General features: G+C 41.8%; 1 protein-coding gene across 1 annotated transcript in view; it reads right to left on the minus strand.

The window, feature by feature from the left end:
• Positions 1–26,786, minus strand: part of LOC126267607 (Wilms tumor protein homolog) — a 100,477-nt gene that overhangs the window by 68,095 nt on the left and 5,596 nt on the right. The window contains exon 2 of the mRNA XM_049972908.1: positions 8,194–8,377. Coding sequence (XP_049828865.1) covers positions 8,194–8,377 — 184 coding nt within the window. The remainder of the gene's footprint in view (positions 1–8,193; positions 8,378–26,786) is intronic.

A 26,786-nucleotide genomic window follows, 5' to 3' on the forward strand; every position in this document is an offset into this window, starting at 1 on the left:
CTTTCATAGCTCAGGTCTCAGAGGTGGACGCTGCACATCACGGACCTGTGTTGTTCTCACATTTCCTGTGTTCAGGACACATTCTCTTGGGAAATGACTTAAACTGACATGCTGTTTCTTAATCCTGAAATAAGAGTACGTTTAAGCCAATCACCAAAATCTAGTACTGCAGCAGTCGGAGTTGACAAGGTGTTTGGGTCTACGAGAGCCCGTAATTATAAACTACTTTTAAAAAAAATTTAAATCAAAAATTCGTTTCTAAAATTCCTTCGATTACGGAAAATCGCTACGTACACCCTCCGTAAAGGAGGTTAGAGTAACGCAACAGTCCAGTTAGAGTTGAATAGTGCGTGATGGTGAACAGGGCGGTATGTGGCCTCTATAAATTGACAAGGAACCCCTTGAGTAGCGAGGTCAACATTTCAATCTTTATTATTGCTGATTTGAAAGTGTTGTGTTAATCATTATGACAGGAAAAATCTAGCTGCTAATGATTCACTCTGTGTATCAGGAGGCCGACAGAAAATAATCGTTTGAGAGGAACAGAGATCAACCTTCTATGAGATGTATGTAGTACACTTCACAAAATGGACATCATAAACATTCAAGAATTGATCACAACAAACCATCACCTTGCACTATGAACACTGAATGAAAAATGACACGTCACAGTGATCACAAAGGCTCGCACCATCAAGATCGAAGAGAGGTCTTGAGAGTTGTAAGCCGTGCGGGAATTTCAGCTAGCAATCCACTCTTAAAGAATGCATGCAGAATCACACTCGTACAGCAGAGTTATGAGGTCTGATGGGGTACGATGGCGTGCAACCGACTGAGAAACAGTCTGCCACCGAGTTCATCGTGAAACTGGGTATCCTCTAATGCGTAGCTGCAGATAGTGCGATAATTATGTTTTATAGGCACGGAAAAAACAAACATCCAGTGGCTACATTTGTCCATTGGAGTCAGGTGGTATGAATTGCAATGTCACAAACTTTTCAAGTGGGATAGTTTGCAATGAAGGCTTATGATTTTTATACGCGGAACAGGAAACAAGCAAAAGCAAGTTATTTCGGCCAAAAAACTATAGTTGTAGTCATCTTACGCCCATTTTCGCACTATTGCTCGTTGTGACGTGAATATTCACTATTCTCCTTGCAAGATCACCCACACGAGAAAGAATCGTACGCGGCGCAACACCTCCAACTACCCTCAGCACAATAAATAACTTTCCAGCGAACTTAGTCCAGATTAACAAAAAAAATGGTTCAAATGGCTCTGGGCACTATGGGACTTAACTTCTGAGATCATCAGTCCCCTAGAACTTAGAACTACTTAAACCTAACTAGCCTAAGGACATCACACACATCCATGCTCGAGGCAGGATTCGAACCTGCGACCGTAGCGGTCGCGCGGTTCCAGATTGTAGCGCCTAGAACCGCTCGGCCACTCTGGCCGGCCCAGATTAACAGTCGGCATAATTGTATACGAATGCCTTCAGGTGTTGATGTTAGTCGATCTTGATACAACTCTCTTGGTATCTCTAATTTCCAGGGTTCCTTTCATACACATTTCCGCTTCAGATCCCGATTGGTCGAAAAACAAACTCCTTAGTTGAAGATGGGATAATTTTTTTTACCACATCTACAAATTTTGGGGCCGATTTGAAAGTTTGCCGTGCATCGCCAAGTTGGCGGTTTCTTTGAATTTTCATTATCTTACGTCTTCCAATTCTGTAGCACCGTTTAAAGTATGCAACCACCTACTGCTTCCCCTGCAATCATTGTAATCTACGTCACGCGCAGTTTGATGAGCATAAAGTAATATATCACTGTCATGCACATCTTCTAAACTGCATCGAGCATCCTTGGAATACGCAAACACCAGTTTTTGTAACAAGTTTACCTTGTCCTGCCTTGAATATCTCTATGTTTTCTTTTGCGCCTTGCAGTCGTATTGCTGCGGACTTATGGGGAAACCTATTTATAACTGTTTTGTTTTACTATGCTGCGGATGGCCTTCCATGTACGTAATTATGTTTAACAGCCGATCCTTGGACAACGATTGTCCTTTATTACACTGAAGCGCCAAAGAAACTAGCATAGGCATGCTTATTCAAATACAGAGATATGTAAACAGACAGAATGCGGCGCTGCGATCGGCAACGCCTATATAAGACGAAAAGTATCTGGCACAGTTGTTACATCGGTTAGTGCTGCTGCAATGGCACGTCATCAAGATTTAAGATCCAGATGAGCTGTTGCACTCCCCAGTGTTCTTATCATTTCATTCATTTCATTGAAAGTAAGTATGACAACGTAGCAATTTCTGTTTTGGAAATCAAGACTCTGTAAGTATTGCACTTGTTAACACATGTTGTTTTTATGCATATGTTTAGCTTTATACCAAATAATACCCATTTATGGCTCTCACGAATCTCAGTTTTTAAGGAGTTACGCTTTTTTATGAGGCTTGGAAATCACTTACTGCATAGTCGCTTAGCTTCTTTTTTCCCTAAAAACTTGACGAATATCATCGACGAACGATGTCAGTGTTACTGTCACGACGAAAAGCGGTGGAGAGACGATATCAGGGTTGCTGATATACCAGTGTGGTGGGAGGCGCTGTATGTCGCTTCTTAGAAGCGTACAAAACACCGTTCATCAGAGAAAGTACTGTATTAGAAGTAGGCGTAAAGAGGAAGGAAACCTCGATGCCGGCAACAGCCGCGAACGGCTGCGCGATCCTGGATAGATATGAAAATGACGATGTGTGAAGAGAAGGTAACACTTTGAAAGCGGAACATAGGGTGAAGGCAATAAAGTAATATGTCGTTAACACCTGAATAGAATGCAAAAGAAAGGATACCAAAAATATGCCAAATGGTGCCACACACATGTAGACGAATAAATGGCTCGCAACAACTTCCTCTGTAATTGCAACAGGCGGGTCGCCTAATCACTGAAAGAATAACAACAAGAGGAAGAAGAAGAATCAAATGTTTTCCATTCTGATTACACGCGTTGTGTTTAGCGTATTTTCTATTCCTTTTGAAGAAAAAAAGTACGTTATAGAAAAAACTTAGATTAAATATGGATTCAGTGGTAAAAAAAGTCGAAAAATGAATGATCGTGTGGCATTGTTGGCCGGGAGGACCCACGCGTGGAAGTTCGACCGCCGTAGTGCAAGTCCTTTTTAGTTGGCGCTACATCGGCGACTTGCGCGTCAATGAGGATGAAATGATGATGACACAACACCCATTCATCACGAGGTAGAGAAAATCCTTGACACCGCCGGTAATCGAACCTGGGACCCCGTGCGCAGGAAGCAAGAACGCTACCGCAAGACCACAAGCTGCGGACAAAGTCAAAAAAATTAAGAGATTACCTTGTAAGATTCCTGCTAGAGTTTAAAGACGGATTACCTATGAAAATAAGCTCACGTATGACCTGAATTATGAGAAATGGCCCATTAAATAAAATGTTTAGAGCCATGACTCAAATTAATAGATCGATCTGACTGGAAAGATTTTGTAGAAAATTACATAGATAGAGGACACTTACAACGATTTAAAAAACGAAATTGAATTTGAGTGAACATGAGCAGTTGCACAGAATATCTCAGCAAACATAAAGACGTGTAAACCAATGTTTCTTACAGCCCAGTGCAGTGCAACAGGCATGTTCAGGCATTCTCATAGAACAAGGCTTCAAATAACCGAATTTTCTGTACAATAAATACCAATGAACACCATTTCCACTGAATCTCATGCAAAGAAATGTGAAACATAATATTCGCGTTATTACTACTCTTGTTGGTATCAACTGCAGTAAGATACCTCTAAAGTTCCAATCAACCTCAAAAGGCAAATAGCGGGTTTCACATCAAAGAAACGTGTTCCAATTTCTGAGTGCAAGTCGCCATGATCCATCTAAACAAGAAAATGAGTGACAAACAGTATTTTGATATAAACCCATACTACTGACTCTCAGAAAGTAATTTAGTCACAAATCGCAAACTATTGACAAAGGTTCATTGGTGGGGAGTGTAGCGAAACTGATCGGATGAATTAACAGCTAACAGATCCTGTACCGAGACTCTAAACATACCTTCTCAGAAAAAGACAAAGAGCGAATGAGACATGCTTCCAAAACATCACCATGAGAATCAGGAAAAAACAGTTACGCACGAACCAGGCGTTCGTTGTGAATGATTGACAAAATCTTGTTACAAGCGTGTTCAGCTTGCACCTAGCCAAGCTGCACACCACCATCTCACCATACAGCAGGCAGCGTCATCGCATTCCAAACCACGACAGCTTTCCCAGCGAGTCGGATTGTGAGCTGATTAGCTGGCACAGCAACAACTCAAAGAATACTTCCCGAGTACCTCACACACTCACCCAAAGGTAGCTAAGCTGTTCGGAATCGTTATTAGCTACAGAACTGTGTTTTTGCAGTAAGCCTGCCGTAACAAAATAATCGATTGTTAAATCAACAAATAAAATACTGAAAGGTGCAATGTAACAGGCAACTATCAATCTGCTGTGTTAAATCATCGCTTTCTTTACTCGCTTCAGTATATTGTGGTTGTAAGACTCGTTTTACTCCGGAATCAGTTCCTTTCTAACACTATGTAACTTCGTACCAGGGTACTACTTAAACTGATGTCTTCTCTGAATTATCACAACAAACTGTAATATAGGGGAAAGGTACAAATATGGAATGGGGGTAGTACTATGAAATACTATAGCTTCTAACCTTGTAAGTACTGTACTCTGGTGAGACACTTGAAAACTACGTCCAACAACTGTAGACTCCTTTGGGATGCATTCGTATTGCAGTTGGCTGCCACTGCGAGTGAATGAGGCTATTTTAATGAATTCATACGAGCTTAGTTGTTACAGATTGGTGGTTTCCAATTTCATTCCTGTGAATTACTAATATATATTCTAAACAGGGGCTAAGCTACTACATTAAGTCGTAAAGTGGCATATTTTATTTTCGTTTGTGAATTTCAAGAAGGCTGTGTGACTAAGAAGGAATACTAGTATTCCGTATTTGTTTCGTACTTTCACAAACAGTTTCTTTTATAGGTACTACATTAAGCCGCAAAATGATGTATTTGTTGCCTATTTACATTTAGTTATCGATTTTATTTTCGTTTGTTAATTTCAAGATGGCTGTGTGACTAAGAAGGGGTACTAGTATTCCGTATTTGTTTCGTACTTTCACAACCAGTTTCATTTGTAGGCACTGCCTCAGAAATGACTTCACGAGCTCGAAAGAAGTGGGATGAGTCTGGTACGCAAACAGCAGTTAAAAAGGGCTAGAGAGTGATTAAGCCACTAAGACCGAACTTGGGCGAAAAACTGTGCTATCTAACAACAGGTGATTAAATATAGCATGACAATCGAAACTAATGTTTTTGGACTTATCCGAAAGGATTTTCAACAAATGGCATTTCAGATTGCTAAAGCCAGTAATACCCAGAATCCATTTTTGGGTAACCAGGCTGGAAGAGGGTGGTTACACTTTTTCTTGAAGCGGCACAAAAAGAATATTTCGATTCGAAAATCTACAGCAACCTCATTTAATGGATCTCTAGGTTTCACAAGAGAAAACAATGTGACAATATTTAATAATTGAAAATGATGTATTGTTACGTTTTATACTGTTTACTTTGACAATGAATTATTTGGTTCTCCATTATTTGTTTTAACTTTAACAAACTTGAAACGAATGCACTGTTCCATATTTGTATCTCCAAATTTGAAGAGCCTAAAATGTCAAACTTCGTGTTACGTCTTATTTACAAATGTTCCTAACGTAGTAAGTATTTGAAAATGTAAGAAGCATTAAAGCTACGGACATTTGTTCAAATGTGTGTGAATTCCTTAAGGGACCAAACTGCTGAGTTCATCGGTTCCTAGACTTACACACAAGTTAAACAACTTACACTAACTTATGCTAAGAACAACACACACACACACACACTGATGCCCGAGGGCGGACTCGAACCTCCGGCGGGAGGGCCGCGCAGTCCGTGACATGACGCCTCAAACCGCGCGGCCACTCCGCGCGGCACGGATATTTTGCCTGCTTAGTGTGAAAAACTCAGAAATTTTTTAGCGAAAAATAAAATGGTATTCCATATTTGTACAACTTCCTCTACCATTTACAGTCTTGAGATGGCTGTATTAACCCTTTCCGAAGGCCGATATGGGCAAGAGTAATCAAAAATATTTTTTTCGGTGGCGTGTTTACCTCATCTACATCTACATTTATACTCCGCAAGCCACCCAACGGTGTGTGGTGGAGGGCCCTTTACGTGCCACTGTTATTACCTCCCTTTCCTGTTCCAGTCGCGTATGGTTCGCGGGACGAAAGACTGCCGGAAAGCCTCTGTGCGCGCTCGAATCTCTCTAATTTTACATTCGTGGTGGTGGTGGTTGTTGGGATGTTTATGGGGGACTAAACAGCGAAGGTCATCAGTCCCCCATTTACATTCGTGATCTCCTCGGGAGGTATAAGTAGGGGGAAGCAATATATTCGATACCTCATCCAGAAACGCACCCTCTCGAAACCTGGACAGCAAGCTACATCGCGATGCAGAGCGCCTCTCTTGCAGAGTCTGCCACTTGAGTTTGCTAAACATCTCCGTAACGCTGTCACGCTTACCAAATAACCCTGTGACGAAAAACGCGCCGCTCGTCTTTGGATCTTCTCTATCTCCTCCGTCAACCCGACCTGGTACGGATCCCACTCTGATGAGCAATACTCGAGTATAGGCAGAACGAGTGTTTTGTAAGCCACCTCCTTTGTTGATGGACTGCATTTTCTAAAGACTCTCCCAATGAATCTCAACTTGGCACCCGCCTTACCAACAATTAATTTTATATGATCATTCCACTTCAAATCGTTCCGCACACATACTCTCAGATATTTTACAGAAGTAACTGCTACCAGTGTTTGTTCCGCTATCATATAATCATACAATAAAGGATCCTTCTTTCTATGCATTCGCAATACACTACATCTGTCTATGTTAAGGGTCAGTTGCCACTCCCTGCACCAAGTGCCTATCCGCTGCAGATCTTCCTGCATTTCGCTACAATTTTCTAATGCTGCAACTTCTCTGTATACTACAGCATCATTCGCGAAAAGCCGCATGGAACTTCCGACACTATCTACTAGGTCATTTATATATATTGTGAAAAGCAATAGTGGCATAACACTCCCCTGTGGCACGCCAGAGGTTACTCTAACGTCTGTAGACGTCTCTCCATTGAGAACAACATGCTGTGTTCTGTTTGCTAAAAACTCTTCAATCCAGCCACACAGCTGGTTCAAAAAAATGGTTCAAATGGCTCTGAGCACTATGGGACTTAACAGCTGTGGTAATCAGTCCCCTAGAACTTAGAACTATTTAAACCTAACTAACCTAAGGACATCACACACATCCATGCCCGAGGCAGGATTTGAACCTGCGACCGTAGCAGTCGCGCGGTTCCGGACTGCGCGCCTAGAACCGCGAGACCACCGCCGCCGGCCACACAGCTGGTCTGATATTCCGTAGGCTCTTACTTTGTTTATCAGGCGACAGTGTGTAATTGTATCGAAGGCCTTCCGGAAGTCAAGGAAAATGGCATCTACCTGGGAGCCTGTATGTAATATTTTCTGGGTCTCATGAAGAAATAAAGCGAGTTGGGTCTCACACGATCGCTGTTTCCGGAATCCAATTTGATTCCTACAGAGTAGATTCTGCGTTTCCAGAAATGACATGATACGCGAGCAAGAAACATGTTCTAAAATTCAACAACAGATTGATGTCAGAGATATAGGTCTATAGTTTTGCGCATCTGCTCGACGACCCTTCTTGAAGACTGGGCTACCTGTGCTTTTTTCCAATCATTTGGAACCATCCGTTCCTCTAGTGACTTGCGGTACACGGCTGTTAGAAGGAGGGCAAGTTCGTACTCTGCGTGCTGTGTGTACTTCAAGAACTGTAAGTGGTAACGAAGAGAGTACATTGCTTATGACGTATCTTATAGCGAATATTTGTAGATAAGAAAACTGAAGCACGATACGAATGCCGATATCACGAAAGTAACAGATGGCACACGCTACACGACTGAGGTAAACAAGCTTCCAACTCCAGTGTGTAGGTGGAGACGTTGGCAGAGCGACTCACCAGCGTGACGGGCGACATGGCTGCCATGTGCACTGTGGGCGTCGCGCCGCCCCGCTCTCCACTGTATATATAGGCACGTGCGGGCCGGATGTGGGGCGCGCTTTCTTCTGGAGGCCTCGGCGGTCCGGCGGCGCGGAGTGCAGCTGCCGCAGCGGCTTCTGGCTGCGCGCCGCCTCTGCCGCCGCTTAAAGTCAACACGCAGCGGCCGGCCTACTCTGTGACGTCACTGGTGCAGCGAGAGAGGGGCAGTCTGTCTGTAGGTTGCTGGCCCCACGCGGAATTTTGCTAAAGGCAGACACCGGGCATACTGGCCGATGGCACGTTTGCGTATTACAGAACCGTCCCTCTTTCTTCTTTTCGTTAGCTTTTACCCCGTCCAGATTAGGGCCCCGCTGTACACAAATTTTGGTAAATTTATTTTATTAAACTGCGCGGCCGAGACAGCTTCCAGCCACCGTAGTCGTCAACAATCAAAGGCAGGAATATTGTCTGCACCACTTGTCCGTATTTGCGTGAACTTTGTTCTTTGTGTGATCGCATTTCAACTGATTGTGTATCGTGTTTTCTGAGGCGGAAAGTGAGGACCAGCCCATCATTCGCTTAAACGAGCGGGGCAAACTGCCTAGAAACCATACAACGCTTGTCCTGCGTGCGAACCATGGTCTTTAAACCAACGGGACCATCGGGATTCCATCGTCGATCAATGGACACATGTCTGCTCTTGGCGTGAATCCGTTTTTGCTACACTAGGTCGCTGGTCGTCTCCAAAAACGCCGTCATCAACGGCTCGAAACGTGCTGAGCGCCACGGAGGCAGGCTGTTGGGAGATTGTGCTGTGGGAGACATTCTCCGGCGTTTGCATGGGAGCCGTGGCAGTAATCGAAGACACGTCGACAGCTGTGAACCAGCTGCATCCCTTCATGCTTGATGTCTTACCCGACGGCGATGACATCTTTCAGCACTGTAACTGTCCGTGTCTCGGAACCAGAACCGTGCTACACTGGTTTGAGGAGCATTATAGCCAACTCACATTGATGTCTCGGCGACCTGATTCAAATCCTGTAGAACCCATCTGTGTCGCTATAGGGCGCCACCACCACGTACGCAAATCAGAGGCTCGTTATGTACGCGAATTAAGTGACCCTTGGACAGACATTTAATGCCACATATCTCCATAAACCTACCAACAAACTGTCGGATCCCTGATACGCAGAATCAGTTATTTATTTGGTTCCAAAGACGGTCGAACAAGCCGTTAAGCATGTGGTCATAATGTTTTGGCTTATCAGTATATACTTCACGTACCTTCATGAATATTTAACAATAACCTTCGTTTAGAGTATTCATAGGTTTAGAGAAAGGTTTCGACACAATATGCAGAAGGGTGTTTAATACTTAACATCAAATGTCGATAAATAAATAAACAAATAACGAAAAGTGTGAGGTCATCCACATGAGTGCTCCAAGGAATTCGTTAAACTTCGCTTACACGATAAATCAGTCTAATCTAAAAGCCGTAAATTCAACTAAATACATAGGTATTACAACAACGAACAACTTAAATTGGAAGGAACATATAGAAAATGTTGTGGAGAAAGCCTTTGTTGGCAGGACTCTTGGAGAATGTTACAGATCTACTAAGGAGACTGTCTACACTACGCTTGTCCGTCCTCTTTTAGAATACTGCTGTACGGTGTGGGATCTTTACCAGATAGGACTGGCGGAGTACATCGCGAAATGTGGGAGGGTGTGTCACAGACATGATACAGGATTTGGGTTGGACATAATTAAAAGAAAGGCGTTTTTCGTTGAGACGGAATCTTCTCATGAAATTCCAATCACCAACTTTCTCCTTCTAATGCTAAAACATTTTGTTGACACCGACCTACATAATGAGAAACGATCACCACAATAACATAAGGAAAATTAGAGCTCGTGCGGAAAGATATGTGTTCCTTCTTTCCGCGCGCTATACAAGATTGGAATAAGAGAGAATTGTGAAGGTGGTTCGATGAACCCTGTCAGGCATTTAAATGTGATTTGCAGAATATCCATGTAGATGTAGATGTAAGTATTTCCGTCTTAAAATTGTATATCCCTTCTTTTTCAGTTTTCTTGTTGGTGGGATCGCCCAATAAATGTAAACAACAGAAAAATTCAGTTCAAGGAACCAACATTTGCAAGAACTGTAACTGTCTCCATAGTACGTATAAGAATACAGAGAGATTAGGACTCATGTAAAGGCATTCGGGAAACCATTTTCCCTCGCTCGATTTACAAGAGGGAGAGGAAAGGGAATGACTAACAATGGTACAGAGTACCCTCCACCATGCACTGTACCATGAACCGTGGAGTACCTATGTGGATGTAAGAAATATGTACCTTATATGAAATTCGTTACGATCTGTGTAATACTTGTGATTGCTGCCACAAATACGAATCAACTTCCAGGGTTAACCATCTGAATAAACAGATTAGAAAAAATTGGTGAAATGGTTTGTGAAAAGAGTTGTCTAAAGGTAAGAAATAAAATAGATTGCAGAAATACCTGACGTTCCTTTGCATCATAGTAGAATTCATGTACTGCAACTGAGATACTCATACGTTAGTAACGCAAGGAGATCACGTTGTCAAATTCCATCAGACAAGAGTTCTATAATACACTTTAAAATTCTGGGCTTCTAGGTTGAACATTGAGCTTTAAATTCTCAATCGGCACCTCATTTTCAGTTCATTATTACGAGCGTCACTTGTAGGCACATCAACTGTTTCTCGAATCTATTTCGTTTCTTACTACCAAATAAATGATTTCACAAAACATTGACCAATTTGCAATTCTTTTTTGTTTCAAGTTTAATTCAGAAAGCATGAAATATAGCACCTTTATATATCAGTTGGTGTTCTATTATTATTTAGAGTATACAGATCAAGGAAAGGCAGAAAAGATTCCACTGACACTATGATTTGATGTTTTTTAACACTTCATTTACGTAGATAACAACGACTGTTGGTGAAATATTTCCATTTTCCGTCAATTCACTAATTAATTTTTTCTGAATTACCCTGATTACTTTGACGTAATTTAACATTTTTTGTAAAACTATATATCATGCTGGTCAGTTGTATACCCCATTTGTAAAGGTTCCCTCTTCGTTTGGCTATGAATGTTCGGACAATATCCATTCTGTAAGTTATAGGGAGCCTTGTTTTCGCTCCACTCAACAATTTGACCAAAAATAAGCTACTCCCAAGACAATCACAATGCATAAGGAGTAACACCTGTCGCAAATAACTTCAGGGTACACTTTGCAAACCGTCCCACATACAATATTGGTCGGTTTTCGATGTGCTACCGAGGTTACCTATGACACATGCAATACTTAACATTATATTTTTAATTTTCAGCATTCGTATGATAAAACGGTTTTGACACGATGTTTTTACGTTAATACTGCACAACTTTATTGTAGTGGCTTTGTAATATTTGAATTTTTGCAAATATATCTGATACTTTGCTGCAACATATTACAACAAGCTGTCCTTGATGACTTGCTTTTCCTGTGAGAAATTACTTATCGAACATGTTCAAATGTTAAATAAATAAGTACTTTTGTGGAATCATGCAATTCTTGTTGAACCGTTATTTCAAAAATGTTTAATTATTGGTAGGCATGGTAATGCAAAGATTTTCAGACCATTGTATATTGACAGACACACTCGTTCGACTATACTGCGAAAATATTGCCACTTTTCAGCGCTTAATCACATTGCAGTCTATATACATCGACACCTTATCTAAACAAATTTCTGGCTGCATGAATTCTGTTGCTTCACTTATTCGCAAAAAATCTAATATTGAGCACTGTTCGTATCCAGTTGTTAATAGATGGTTACTCGTTTAGTTTGTTACTTTTCAAAACTGAACTACAGTGTGATGGTCGTACAAAGAAAGCGTTGCACTGTAGCGAAAGTCACCAAGTTTGTTCCCAGACGAATGAAGTTTTATTCATTTACTGCGCGAAAGGAGTTGTAAACCTTTTAGTACTTGCGGGTCACATTCTCAAAAGGTGAATATCTTCTGCCTCGCATGGCCTTCAAATTGTATCAACAGAAAAACTTCCTCCATAAGGCAAAAAAATGTGGGTTATTCTGAAGTTGTACAAAAATATATCGCTGTCCATTGATGATTCGGCTCTCATCTTCTTTTTTCCTTTTGTCAGAAACTATAGTGCGAGAATATTTTACTATATTCCTACTTAAACTATCTGTACTGACGTAATCACTTCTCGTTGTAAGATTTCAGACATAATAGTAAACCTCACTATTTTGTGACTGCAGAGTAATTTGGAAGACACCACTACCCCAAGAATTAACACTTGTATAAGTTCGTATGTGTACAGGGCAAAACACCGGAAAAAATTAGACTCGGTCTTGCCTTTGCAATTGACAAAACTGAGATTTCTGCGCCGTGGTTTGATCGACAGTGTAAAGGTGGTTTCATTGAAACACGTGTATCGTGTTTGAAACACCGGATTGTTTCTAGCCGGAAGTTTCGAAATATATTTTCTTGTCCAAAAACACACAAAATCGCAGGTAGCTTTGTCCCGCATATCATGACGATAACAGAGATGGCTCTGCGTGCCACATGTAGCCCATCTCCCCAGGTTGGCCACCACTGCTGTAGAGTATGTGAAATTTATGCTAGCACAATTCCCTGATATAACATGTTGGACGTTTTATCTTGGTTAATAATTATCATGATCTGGTGTAGCTCTCTCTAGTAAGAGAGTAGTGCTCAAATGTGAAAAGAGAAGATCGTGGATGTGACATTGTCGTTTGGAACATGATTATTCGACCTAATTCCACTTGTTGGTGCAATTGGGCAAGGGGTGTTACCGATATTGCAGACGGGGCTAGCGGCACTCTCATTTTTCTAACTGAGATGTCGTCCAGATGATTCCCCCCCCCCCCCCCCCCCCCAGCAATGAAGACGAGTATCTTGGTGAGCGCGTAGGGTAAGGGGAAATTCTAGCTCACACAGTGTCCTCGTGGACCTTAGCCGTCTATACCATAGAAAGGGCTCAATGTTGCTTTGGGTATGTCTTGTATTCTACGAATTTGTCTCGATAAACACCAGAGCTGTATAGTCATTTAGTTCACGGTTCTGCACCTCGAAATGTGTATTCTGCTCTGAAAACATACATCGGATCCTCTGTCCGTCCAAAAAGTTCCGAGGTTAATTTTATTCCTGACGTATAAGCAATGTCAGTGCAGCAGTTACGGAGGCAGCTTGAACTAACAACTGTAGACAAGAGATGTGCATTTAACCAGTTAATTCTGAACAGGCAGACAGTGCTAAGTACTGGATGTGCTACCATAATGTGTCAATGCTGTTGTATCACAATTCGCGATGACCAATGTCGGTAAATCGTTAGAGACATCCTCCAGAATGATTTGAGGAAGAGGAAAATCTGTGCAAAGTTTGTGCTGTACGTCTTGGTTCCCAGACGTAAACGACGCATAGATTTCTGTCAAGACTTGATTGAAATCCTAAACGCGAACATTTATTTTCTGGTAATAACCATCACGGGTGACGAAACTTGGTGTTTTTTTTCTTAATAAGAACTTCCCACTAACGACAGAGAGGAGAGATTCATATTAAGGGTCAAAGCTTTAACTAGGTAATCGACATGCAAGACAATGGGATGTACCAAGTGAATGACATCCGAGTGATGGATTTTTCTGAATAATAAAAACCACTGTTTTACCGTTTCTATATTTTTCTATTAATTTAGTCTCTATACCCTTTGGACTGATGGGGTAGGTCAAAGTAATCTATTGGGCAGAACATTGAGTATGCAAATGTTTAAAAAAATATTGCGTCCCAATAAGTAATATATAAAAGGGTTGTATGTTGCAATATTTGTGGTTTACTTATTCTAGGATTGAAGACAACTGTGTAAGGTGTAATGTCTCAATATTAGAATTGAAATATACGTTTTTACACAATATTCAATGTGACGACATTAAAACAGTTCTCAGGATAACGCATCTCATCAACATCAAAAAAGTGAAATAATTCTAAACACCACAATATGGTACTTTAACTCTCAGAAAAAAAATTAATACTAAACACAACAATGTTAAAGTTTAACTAGAAGTTTCTTTACAAAATTGTTCCTCCACTTACATTATGATGTTGGTCCGATTCCGGCTCAAAGTTCGGCACTACTTTTAGGATGACAATCAAGTTTACAGTGGATGGTTAGTTATGTGACAAATTGACCAAAAGATTACCCAAGGTCGCCCGAGTTTACAGTGGACGCAAGCTGGTGAACCAACAAGTTTACGCATCTGCATGCAGTATTTATCTTACGCTGCGATGAGCTGTCGTCTGCTAGACCATTCTCTTTCGCTGAAATTCCTATAAAACTAATTACACCTGTGCTGAATTTTTCAGCAGAAACTTTCCCTACGTTTCTCGTTAGATGAGAGAACATGTACTCATCCCTAGTCTTAGAATGTGGTGTTATACACGCACATGGCTGGAGCGGCTAGCATATTATAATGCCCTCTCAGTTCACTCAAAAACAATTAACTAATTGGCGTTTCTCCACAGTTGGAGCTAAACGACGCTACGTCTGTGAGCGTGTGGGTGCTATTCTGTCATTCTGCGCAACGGATTAATCTGAGATGTACCCTGTGGCTCCTGCAAGATGCAGTTTCCACCCACACAGTACTACAGAAGTCAGACAGACGCTCCTAACGTTCTAAAGAGAAATGCCTGAAAAACTTCCAGCAATAAATATCTTCTGGAGACGTCCGCTGTAAGGAAATGACACAAAAATTCACAAAATTTCTTACGTAACTAGTGGGATACTTGGGTACTGGAGTAGTGCTAGTTAGTGTAAGAAGAAACTAACGAAAAATTATTATTTATTTTGCTAAAATTCTGAGAAATCACAATGGCACCTTTAGTTATGAAATGAACAAGTTATTTCCCGGTTCTTTTCGGAATGTGAAGTTACCTCTCAAGGATAGGATTCGCTAATGAAATTTCTATACAAAGTTTAAGACTGATATTGACCTGGCAGAATGGCTGAGAGCCGCACCCACTCAACTTGAATAATTACCCGTTAGAATGTTGTTAGGTACGATCGAGGCTATTGCGTGTGAAATGCAGCGAAGTCTACTGTTGTGGAGGAAATATGGGGCTCGCAAGAGCTGTAGCGCACAATACCGTAAGCTGCGATGACTGCTATCTGCGCCGCTCGCTGCTGACAAATAAGATAATTCTCGTGCTGTCTGGATTCACCTTCGCCAATCAAACTCTCCCCACGCCTTGATGACGTCAAGGACTCCTATTCGCCCCTAGTCTAACTATTGGCGTGGTACACCGGTCAGATAACCAGTGCACCGCGATGCCACTCAAAAATTCACTCCCGGGCGTTTAACTATAACTCTGTCCATTCACACCGCACGATAAGCGTAGCGGCCAACACAGTGAACAACGCTTAATTGCAAGGACTCAATATAGAGTCGCACTCTGATTCGCTCTCGACAGAGGTTCTCTCCCAGTGAAATACTGAGGAGCGACTTGTTCCTCGCTCTTTGAATACACGTACCAGTGTGCACACTCTCGTTACATGTTCTCGCAGCATGAGCAACAACGGAATGGCACCTCTCCACGCCAGGCGTGAAGGGGTATATCTTTCGGTCTCTTGCATTACTCCTTCAGCTCAAAGCGTCAGAAGTATCGTCTGCCAATCAGCATTCCTCATCTAAAACGGGAGAATGACGTTAGGAATCCAGAAATCTGTAGCATCGGCGTTTGGCCTTTGCTGTCTCCCTGTGAAAACCTCTGAAACTGCGTGCTATGTTTGTAAGGAATGCGTAGGCTGGGCGCTACCACACAATATAGCGGACTTTGCTTTTAAGCCAAACACGAGGTTGTTCTGCCTTTCACTCTGGCAAACGCTGTCTGCTCTACGGGCGGTCGAGGTTGACTCGTCCTCTGAAGGGACCGGCGTCCAGACGTGCGGTCTGCCTCTCCCGAACTAAAAGCTCCTGTGACCGTCGTGTCTGGAATGTATGTGTGTACGCCAGCTTCGAGTATTTCAATCTTGGTGCACATTTGCGATTTACTAGTTATTTGCACATCGTTTACATGAATTCATACAATATTGACTTTATCTTATCAAGATTGGGTTCGATTGAAGCATCTTGATGTGCAGAATGTAATTGTAAGGGCGGAATATGTAAGCAATGAAGGTCAGGATACCACGACGTCTTACACAGCTGATTTCTAGCTGGATATCAGCCGCTGTGAAAGCGGTGTTCACACAAATTAATCCTCTGCCTCGTACAGAGCGTTACATGCTCCATTCTGCACTTGACGCCAGTTCAGAGAAGAGTTCCCGAAAATTTCCGTCTTGTCTTACTCATAGCCGAACTGTCTCCCCACCTGGGGTCTTTCATTCTTCACGTCACGGCTTTTTTCGACCAATAGGGGCGTTCCTCTTATTTTGTGGAAACTCTCTCTACCAATCGCAAGGTCCATACCATTAAATTGCATCAAAACTTTGGCTCTTTTCTCCTGCCTAGTACGTTTCCGCCAATCTGACGTTTAGTCCCATTCCAGACGCCCAAATGTGTACATTGATTCTCTCACATGTGATCGAAAATGCGTCACTGGTTTTGTATCCATTTGGAATTCCAAAACACAGTTCTCTAAAAGCTTTCCTTCCTGTCCTCCTTGATGTGGGTCGTTATACTGGCTCTCCCTGAGTCACCTGGTCGGTCATTGACTTTCCGCCTGGACCACCCCTTTAAGTGGTCTCTGAGGTACCCCATGTAGCGCTGCCTTGCCTCTGCGTCATCCCTCTGAATTCCAAGCTAAAACGTCTGTCGCTGCTAGTTTCACCTTCCACTCAAACATGCATTATGGGAACGATGTGTTAATTACCGTCGATTGAATGTCATCCCTTTTTGCATTACATACTGCTAGGCTAATTTGCTCATTACTGCGAATTAAGTTAGGTGCCATATTCACCTTCCCTTCCCAGGGTCTCATGTTAAGTGCTAATCTGACCTTCATTTATTCTGCCACCTTACACAGTTCGGAAAATTCTATGCATCCTTATGAAACGATTTTCACTTTTATTTAATGCCTGAGTCACCACTTAAATTGATTCAGGTGGATTTTGGATTGTTTGGTTCACAACGACACCACTGACTTTCTTCCTCAAACTTGACCCACAGAGCCTGTACCTTGTCGTTTACATTCCCTTCAAGTAAGGGAGCTAAAGCAATGCTGAAACACAAGTCTCGCATTCGGGATGACGGCGGATCTGTCTCCGTGACCTGTCATCCTGATGTAGCTTTCCCTTAGTTTACCTGAACCGCTTATGGCCAATACTGGGATGGTTTGTTTGAAAAGCCCAAGGCACATTTAATTCTGCATCCTTTCCCTATCTTCACTTGTCCTCTGCCCTACTGACCATGTCGTCAACCTGTCATTAAACCATAACTATCCTCCTGAAAGCTATGGCGAACATGCCAAACAAATATGTAAACGAAACTGAAGATCAATTTTGAGGAACGATCCTCTAGTAGGATCAAAACATGTAGGACGAAGAACAAAAACCAACGACAAACAGAAGAAAATACCTAGAAAGTGATTCAGAGGGGAGACGCAAGAGGGAGCTGTGGAAGGTCGCGTTGGGGCGAGATACAGGACACTTCCTCACATTCAGAAGTCGCCAAAGTTCGTCGGAGCTGGCAGAAATGCGCCATATTGAGGAATACTGACTCAAACAACAATTTGTCAGTGCAGTTCCTAATGAAATTAATTTACTCTTTGAGATTTACGGAATTTTTAGCACCGAGTAGATATATATATCCCTGTTAATGTTATAAATTTTTTGAAGTTGCAGTGGTGTAAATATCTTGAACTTTTTGATATAATCCTCATAAATACCCACAGATTTGTGCATTCCCTCGGCTAATTCTGAAACACAAAGATGGTTATGACTTCCAGCGCTTTGTTACTTTAACGTCAAAAGATACACAAAAACTTTCAAACGCTGTTTCTCAAGACATTTAGTGCGGCTGCTATCATTTACAGATACTTTAACTCTAACAATACATATTTTAAATTTCGAAGGCAACATTTTAGGAATCACGAAGCTAACTTTGCCAGTAATTGGAGACCAGGAGTAATTTCATTGAAAATTTATACAGTGTAATACCGGATGATCAAAAAGTAAGTTGTTGTTGTTGTCTTCAGTCCTGAGACTGGTTTGATGCAGCTCTCCATGCTACTCTATCCTGTGCAATCTGCTTCATCTCCCAGTACCTACTGCAACCTACATCCTTCTGAATCTGCTTAGTGTATTCATCTCTTGGTCTCCCTCTACGATTTTTACCCTCCACGCTGCCCTCCAATGCTAAATTTGTGATCCCTTGATGCCTCAAAACATGTCCTACCAACCGATCCCTTCTTCTAGTCAAGTTGTGCCACAAACTTCTCTTCTCCCCAATCCTATTCAGTACCTCCTCATTAGTTACGTGATCTACCCATCTAATCTTCAGCATTCTTCTGTAGCACCACATTTCGAAAGCTTCTATTCTCTTCTTGTCCAAACTAGTTACCGTCCATGTTTCACTTCCATACATGGCTACACTCCAAACAAATACTTTCAGAAACGACTTCCTGATACATAAATCTATATTCGATGTTAACAAATTTCTCTTCTTCAGAAACGCTTTCCTTGCCAACCAAAGTAAGCCAAAACAAAGATGATGTTCTTTACAGGAAATGCTCAATATGTCCACCATCTTCCTCAACAATACCTGTAGTCGAGGAATAATGTTGTGAACATCACTGTAAAGCATGTCCGGATTTATGGTGAGGCATTGGCGTCGGTTGTTGTCTTTCAGCATCCCTAGAGATGTCGGTCGATCACGTTACATTTGCGACTTCAGGTAACCCCAAAGCCAATAATCGCACGGACTGAGGTCTGGGAACCTGGAAGGCCAAGCACGACGAAACGACGCGCGCAAGAGATCTTTCACGCGTCTAGCAATATGGGGTGTTTTTTTTTTTTTTGGTCCTAATAAAACCCCATGTCATTCCAAGCATGTGTGTCAATCTTTACCTATCTACATTATTCCGTGATTTATTAAGTTTTCAAATTTTTTACTGCCTTTTTGACCACCCGGTACATAACGAAGAATAAAAGAACATGGATCTCCCTAGAGATGGTAATGTAGGGAATAAAACTAGAGTTTTATAATTTCTATTTTCGTAACAGCTCTTTTTTGTATATCAGTCTTCTGCTTGGCTTGATAAGGAGCAACGCCATTTCCTTTACTCAGGCACCTCTGCATGCCAGAGCAGCATTTGTATATAGCCTCCTCAGTTAATTACTATATACATTTCAATGTCCGCTTTGCTGAATAATTTTTCCTCTTTGCAGTCCGCTCTGGTATTAAGGAAGTTATTCCCCGTTGTATCAACACGAATCCCATCGACCTTCATCTTCCTGTAAATAACATTTACATTTTCATCGGTGATTCAACAGAATGTCTCCTCATTTGTTATTAATCCAATTGTTTTCTTACAATGGTAAAATATAGAATTAGTTACGTTTAAATATTTTTTTGATATCTGCACATTGAATTGACCTCAGAATTCACTTTTCCAAATTTTCTTAGTACATGTATACAAAAAATAATATGTTCTGTATAAATGGAGATGTTATTATTGTATATCTACGGCCTGCTACGAAATCTTGAGTATTCAGGCTACGTGCGTCATGCAGCACGGTAAAACAGAAACAGAAGTTGCAACATTTTCTACAGTAGAGCTGACAGCAGCCTAACTGCGGCACAGCAACACAGATGTTGAACAAGAGTTGCTGTATTGGTGGTGGTGCGCAGGTACTGCTCAGAGGACGTTGCGGACGCCATGCAGCGAGAAACCCGGACAGTGCCACAGAAAGTGCTGGGGAGCCCACCGCTGGCCGTGACGCGGCTCTGCTCTTTGTGTCTGCTAAGTGGATCGAGGCTGGCGCTCGTCCGCTGAGGTCTTCAACAGTACAATGCGGGCTGACGGGTCACTGGGGCAGGCTTCTGCAGAGTTAAACGCGAAGAGTAACGGACGCAATGAATAGGTCATCGCTTTCTCAGAAGTGCCCGGAAAGAGTCCAGGAAATATCCGCAAACAGTCGAGCACAACGTCAGTTTATACAGTACCTTCACTGCGGACTGCAATATTCCTTCTAGACGCAGTCAGCCTTTTAATCTCTGATACTAATTACTTCTAACATGTCTAGGAGCTGGTACACAGCATGACCGCCGGCGACACACAATTCAGGATGTCATTATCCAGAATACGTAGAATAAGTAACAGCAACGTCCATGACGAGACACAAAGTGACGACTCTTTGATACGATTTCCACTTAGCAGTAAACAGGCTCTATAGGTAAAATTAACAATAATAACTCTACCGAGAACGATCTTCCATTCTGAAGCGGCAGATTGAAACTGTTTGTTGGCCCTTAACTCGAGCCTGGAAGCTTTGCCTTTAGTGGGCAAGCGCTGTCTCAGTGAGCTGTCCAGGCACGTCTCAAGACTCTTCCTCGAGAGCTTTACTTGCGCCAGTACCTCATCTCATGCTTTCCAGCATCACAGAAGCTCTCCTGCGAACCGTACCGAGCAAGTGCTCCTGGAAATAAGGGATCTTGCGGAGATATGGCTCATCCAAGACTTGCGGATTGTGTCTAGAAGGAATATTGCAGTCTGCAGTGAAAGTACTGGCCACATTGAAGTTGTGAAGGCGGATCATAACTTGTATGTGGATGGCACAATCGCTTACAACAGTACCTGCGAAAGGCAAGGTTCCGGGATCGAGTGTCGATCGAGTACACTCTTTTAGCTGTCCCACACTTTCAGTAATGATAATGATAATAATAAGGATATGCAGTTTTAGAAAGTTTGAGGATCAGGAAGAAACTATACCACACAACACAGCTGGATGCAAAATACTAGCACTCGCAGTTCAGCTGAACAATTCCCCAGAACGTTGGAACAGCGGTATCAGTAAGTGTAAAAAATCATCTCTCCTTACTACAGATGTGATCTACTCACCTCAATAAATTATGAAAAATTCGGAATTTACTAGAAACGCACCATAAACATTAACAAAACAACACGTAATATCGGACACTGCCACAACATGCATGATCTGAGACGGTATCGTTTGCTGAGTTTTCCACTGCAGAAAGCAGAGCAGATTGCTTCTTCGAGTTCTCAGAAAACATACTGATACATTCTTTTTAAACAGTTATCACTATCAATGTCTCGTCAAAATAAGTGATCCAATCTATAAAAACAACAAAAATAGTAAAACATGTGGCAAATGTAATACACAAAACAATTTGAACTCCATATTAAATGGTGTGTAGCCAATTTTGGTGTCTATAACATCTTTCCCCTCCCCATGAACCATGGACCTTGCCGTTTGTGGGGAGGCTTGCGTGCCTCAGCGATACAGATAGCCGTACCGTAGGTGCAACCACAACGGAGGGGTATCTGTTGAGAGGCCAGACAAACGTGTGGTTCCTGAAGAGGGGCAGCAGCATTTTCAGTAGTTGCAGGGGCAAAAGTCTGGATGATTGACTGATCTGGCCTTGTAACAATAACCAAAACGGCCTTGCTGTGCTGGTACTGCGACGGCTGAAAGCAAGGGGAAACTACGGCCGTAATCTCTCCCGAGGGCATGCAGCTTTACTGTATGATTAAATGATGATGGCGTCCTCTTGGGTAAAATATTCCGGAGGTAAAATAGTCCCCCATTCGGATCTCCGGGAGGGGACTACTCAAGAGGATGTCGTTATCAGGAGAAAGAAAACTGGCGTTCTACGGATCGGAGCGTGGAATGTCAGATCCCCTAATCGGGCAGGTAGGTTAGAAAATTTAAGAAGGGAAATGGATAGGTTAAAGTTAGATATAGTGGGAATTAGTGAAGTGCGGTGGCAGGAGGAACAAGACTTTTGGTCAAGTGACTACAGGGTTATAAACACAAAATCAAATAGGGGTAATGCAGGAGTAGGTTTAATAATGAATAGGAAAATAGGAATGCGGGTAAGCTATTACAAACAGCATAGTGAACGCATTATTGTGGCCAAGATAGATACGAAGCCCACACCTACTACAGTAGTACAAGTTTATATGCCAACTAGCTCTGCAGATGACGAAGAAATTGAAGAAATGTATGATCAAATAAAAGAAATTATTCAGATAATGAAGGGTGACGAAAATTTATTAGTCATGGGTGACTGGAATTCGGTAGTAGGAAAAGGGAGAGAAGGAAACGTAGTAGGTGAATATGGACTGGGGCAAAGAAATGAAAGAGGAGGCCGTTTGGTAGAATTTTGCACAGAGCACAACTTAATCATAGCTAACACTTGGTTCAAGAACCATAAAAGAAGGCTGTATACATGGAAGAAGCCTGGAGATACTGACAGGTTTCAGATAGATTATATGATGGTAAGACAGAGATTTAGGAACCAGGTTTTAAATTGTAAGACATTTCCAGGGGCAGATGTGGACTCTGACCACAATCTATTGGTTATGACCTGTAGATTAAAACTAAAGAAACTGCAAAAAGGTGGGAATTTAAGGAGATGGGACCTGGATAAACTAAAAGAACCAGAGGTTGTACAGAGTTTCAAGGAGACCATAAGGGAGCAATTGACAGGATTGAGGGAAAGAAATACAATAGAAGAAGAATGGGTAGCTTTGAGGGATGAAGTAGTGAAGGCAGCAGAGGATCAAGTAGGTAAAAAGACGAGGGCTAGTAGAAACCCTTGAGTAACAGAAGAAATATTGAATTTAATTGATGGAAGGAGAAAATATAAAAATGCAGTAAATGAAGCAGGCAAAAAAGAATACAAACGTCTCAAATATGAGATCGACAGGAAGTGCAAAATGGCTAAGCAGGGATGGCTAGAGGACAAATGAAAGGATGTAGAGGCTTATCTCACTAGGGGTAAGATTGATACTGCCTACAGGAAACTTAAAGAGACCTTTGGAGATAAGAGAACCACTTGTATGAATATCAAGGGCTCAGATGGAAACCCAGTTCTAAGCAGAGAGGGGAAGGGAGAAAGGTGGAAGGAGTATATAGAGGGTCTATACAAGGGCAATGTACTTGAGGACAATATTATGGAAATGGAAGAGGATGAGACCTGAGTCAAAACAAGGCCCCCGGAGTAGACAACATTCCATTGGAACTACTGACGGCCTTGGGAGAGCCAGTCCTGACAAAACTCTACTACCTGGTGAGCAAGATGTATGAGACAGGCGAAATACCCTCAGACTTCAAGAAGAATATAGTAATTCCAATCCAAAAGAAAGCAGGTGTTGACAGATGTGAAAATTACCGAACTATCAGTTTAATAAGTCACAGCTGCAAAATACTAACGCGAATTCTTTACAGACGAATGGAAAAACTAGTAGAAGCCGACCTCGGGGAAGATCAGTTTGGATTCCGTAGAAATATTGGAACACATGAGGCAATACTGACCCTACGACTTATCTTAGAAGAAAGATTAGGAAAGGCAAACCTACGTTTCTAGCATTTGTAGACTTAGAGAAAGCTTTTGACAATGTTGACTGGAATACTCTCTTTCAAATTCTGAAGGTGGCAGGGGCAAAATACAGGGAGCGAAAGGTTATTTACAATTTGTACAGAAACCAGATGGCAGTTATAAGAGTCGAGGGTCATGAAAGGGAAGCAGTGGTTGGGAAGGGAGTGAGACAGGTTGCAGTCTCTCCCCGATGTTACTCAATCTGTATTTTGAGCAAGCAGTGAAGGAGACAAAAGAAAAATTCGGAGTAGGCATTAAAATCCATGGAGAAGAAATAAAAATGTTGAGGTTCGGCGATGACATCGTAATTCTGTCAGAGACAGCAAAGGACTTGGAAGAGCAGTTGAACGGAATGGATAGTGTCTTGAAAGGAGGATATAAGATGAATATCAACAAAATCCAAACGAGGATAATGGAATGTAGTCGAATTAAGTCGGGTGATGCTGAGGGATTTAGGTTAGGAAATGAGACAATTAAAGTAGTAAAGGAGTTTTGCTATTTGGGGAGCAAAATAACTGATGATGGTCGAAGTAGAGAGGATATAAAATGTAGACTGGCAATGGCAAGGAAAGAGCTTCTGAAGAAGAGAAATTTGTTAACATCGAGTATAGATTTAAGTGTCAGGAAGTCGTTTCTGAAAGTATTTGTATGGAGTGTAGCCATGTATGGAAGTGAAACATGGACGATAACTAGTTTGGACAAGAAGAGAATAGAAGCTTTTGAAATGTGGTGCTACAGAAGAATGCTGAAGATTAGATGGGTAGATCACATAACTAATGAGGAAGTATTGAATAGGATTGGGGAGAAGAGAAGTTTGTGGCCCAACTTGACCAGAAGAAGGTATCGGTTGGTAGGACATGTTCTGAGGCATCAAGGGATCACTAATATAGTATTAGAGGGCAGCGTGAAGGGTAAAAATCGCAGAGGGAGACCAAGAGATGAATACGCTAAGCAGATTCAGAAGGATGTAGGTTGCAGTAGGTACTGAGAGATGAAGAAGCTTGCACAAGATAGAGTAGCATGGAGAGCTGCATCAAACCAGTCTCAGGACTGAAGACCACAACAATAACAACATCTTTCCCTTCCTATGGCTGATGCATATGAAAGCAGAAATATGCTTGGGGTCTTTTATATCAATCAATACAGACGAACTGTACTCGTATCAGTTCCTCGAGGTTCTAGAAAAGTTATGCGACCGCTTGTAATTATTTCAATATAAATCACTGTCACTCTGTACAATTCATATTTGGTGACTTTGGAGGCCAGGGGAGCTACGTATTTCGGCCTCATGTTCAGGAAACCAGTTTTGAGCTTTTATAGCCGCTTGGGTGGAATCATTACAGCCACTAAAGATGCGATCACCTGATAGAAATAAGGCCTGTGCTGTCCCCAAACAAAACAAATTTTTAGGCCTTTGCATTATCTTGGTTTTACTTATCACCATAGGACCTATTATAAACCACAATGGGCCGCGGTGTTCTCGCGGTTCTAGGCGTGCAGTTCGGAACCGTGCGACTGCTACGGTCGCAGGTTCCAATCCTGCCTCGGGCATGGATGTGTGTGATGTCCTTAGGTTAGTTAGGTTTAAGTAGTTCTAAGTTCTAGGGGACTGATGACCACAGCAGTTGAGTCCCATAGTGCTCAGAGCCATTTGAAGCATTTGAACCATAAACCACAATGAAAATTACTGAAAGTTAAAAATAGAAAAACTACCACCACTCTTCAAACATGAAAAAAGGTAACATTAAGCACTTGTTTCCCTGATGCAAACACTTTCAGTCTGGAATTAGATTCATGCCAAAGAATTCGATATTTCCATTCGTTGGCAATACAGTGTGTGTGCTCTCCTGCAGTAAAGCCTTTTCTTTGTATTCATCTCGCTTAGATGAGTTACATCTCCTGATGTAAACAAAGGCGTCACTTGACCTGGGCTCCTTATGTAAAGATGTACATCACTGTTATATACAAATGCAAGCCTAACATAAACAAACTGCTCACATGCCTGGTGCCCTTAAGCGCACAAAATGGTCATTCAATACTTTGATCTTTATCTCAATTACTATAATTCATGCTCCAAAATGACTGCCATGTAAACAGACTGTCCACTTACACTTTGACCCACTATCAAATCATCCTGTGTATTTAGCCTTATCTTATTATAATTTATGACTCAAAAATCACGTTGTGGTGCCCAAACACTTTGACCCTACAGTGGATGTGTAAAAATGTCAGGAAATTCAAAAAGGCATTATCCTATTCCGTGCAGCAGAGTATTATTCCCAACGGCGTTTTCTACAGACATTCCAGCTTATCACAAATTTTCATTGCCATTTGCAGTTTGAGCGACATACGAAATACATGGATATTACCCTATGTATTTGACATGTAATGTTTAAAATTTAAACAAATACACTGATATTCCACGGTTTAATGTTTAGCAGTTACCACAGTGCATATTTAAACAAATAGTCCTTTGCTACATATCAAGCCTACGTGTGTAGCTATGTTTCACTGTAAGGAACTTATCCATGTATTATTAGTGTGTTTAAAACAATGGCTGACACATTAGGATGCCACAGTGAATGTGTAAAGACAGCAGGGAATAAAAAAAATCCAAGTGGGATTGTTTCTACAAATATACAGGTACACACGCAAGACATCGCTAAATTAAATTACTCTGTAAACCAGTGATGTGCATTGTGGATAAGCAACTGAAACACTGCTTCAGTAACAATATCCGTAACGATACATTATGTAATTATAAACCCGCATTTGCTCTACAATATCTAGATAAAACCCTACATTGCCGGCCGGAGTGGCCGTGGGTTTCTAGGCGCTACAGTCTGGAACCGCGTGACCGCTACGGTCGCAGGTTCGAATCCTGCCTCGGGCATGGATGTGTGTGATGTCCTTAGGTTAGATAGGTTTTAGTACTT

Source organism: Schistocerca gregaria, chromosome 4 (genome assembly GCF_023897955.1).
Source record: "Schistocerca gregaria isolate iqSchGreg1 chromosome 4, iqSchGreg1.2, whole genome shotgun sequence".
Classification (NCBI taxonomy): domain Eukaryota; kingdom Metazoa; phylum Arthropoda; class Insecta; order Orthoptera; family Acrididae; genus Schistocerca; species Schistocerca gregaria.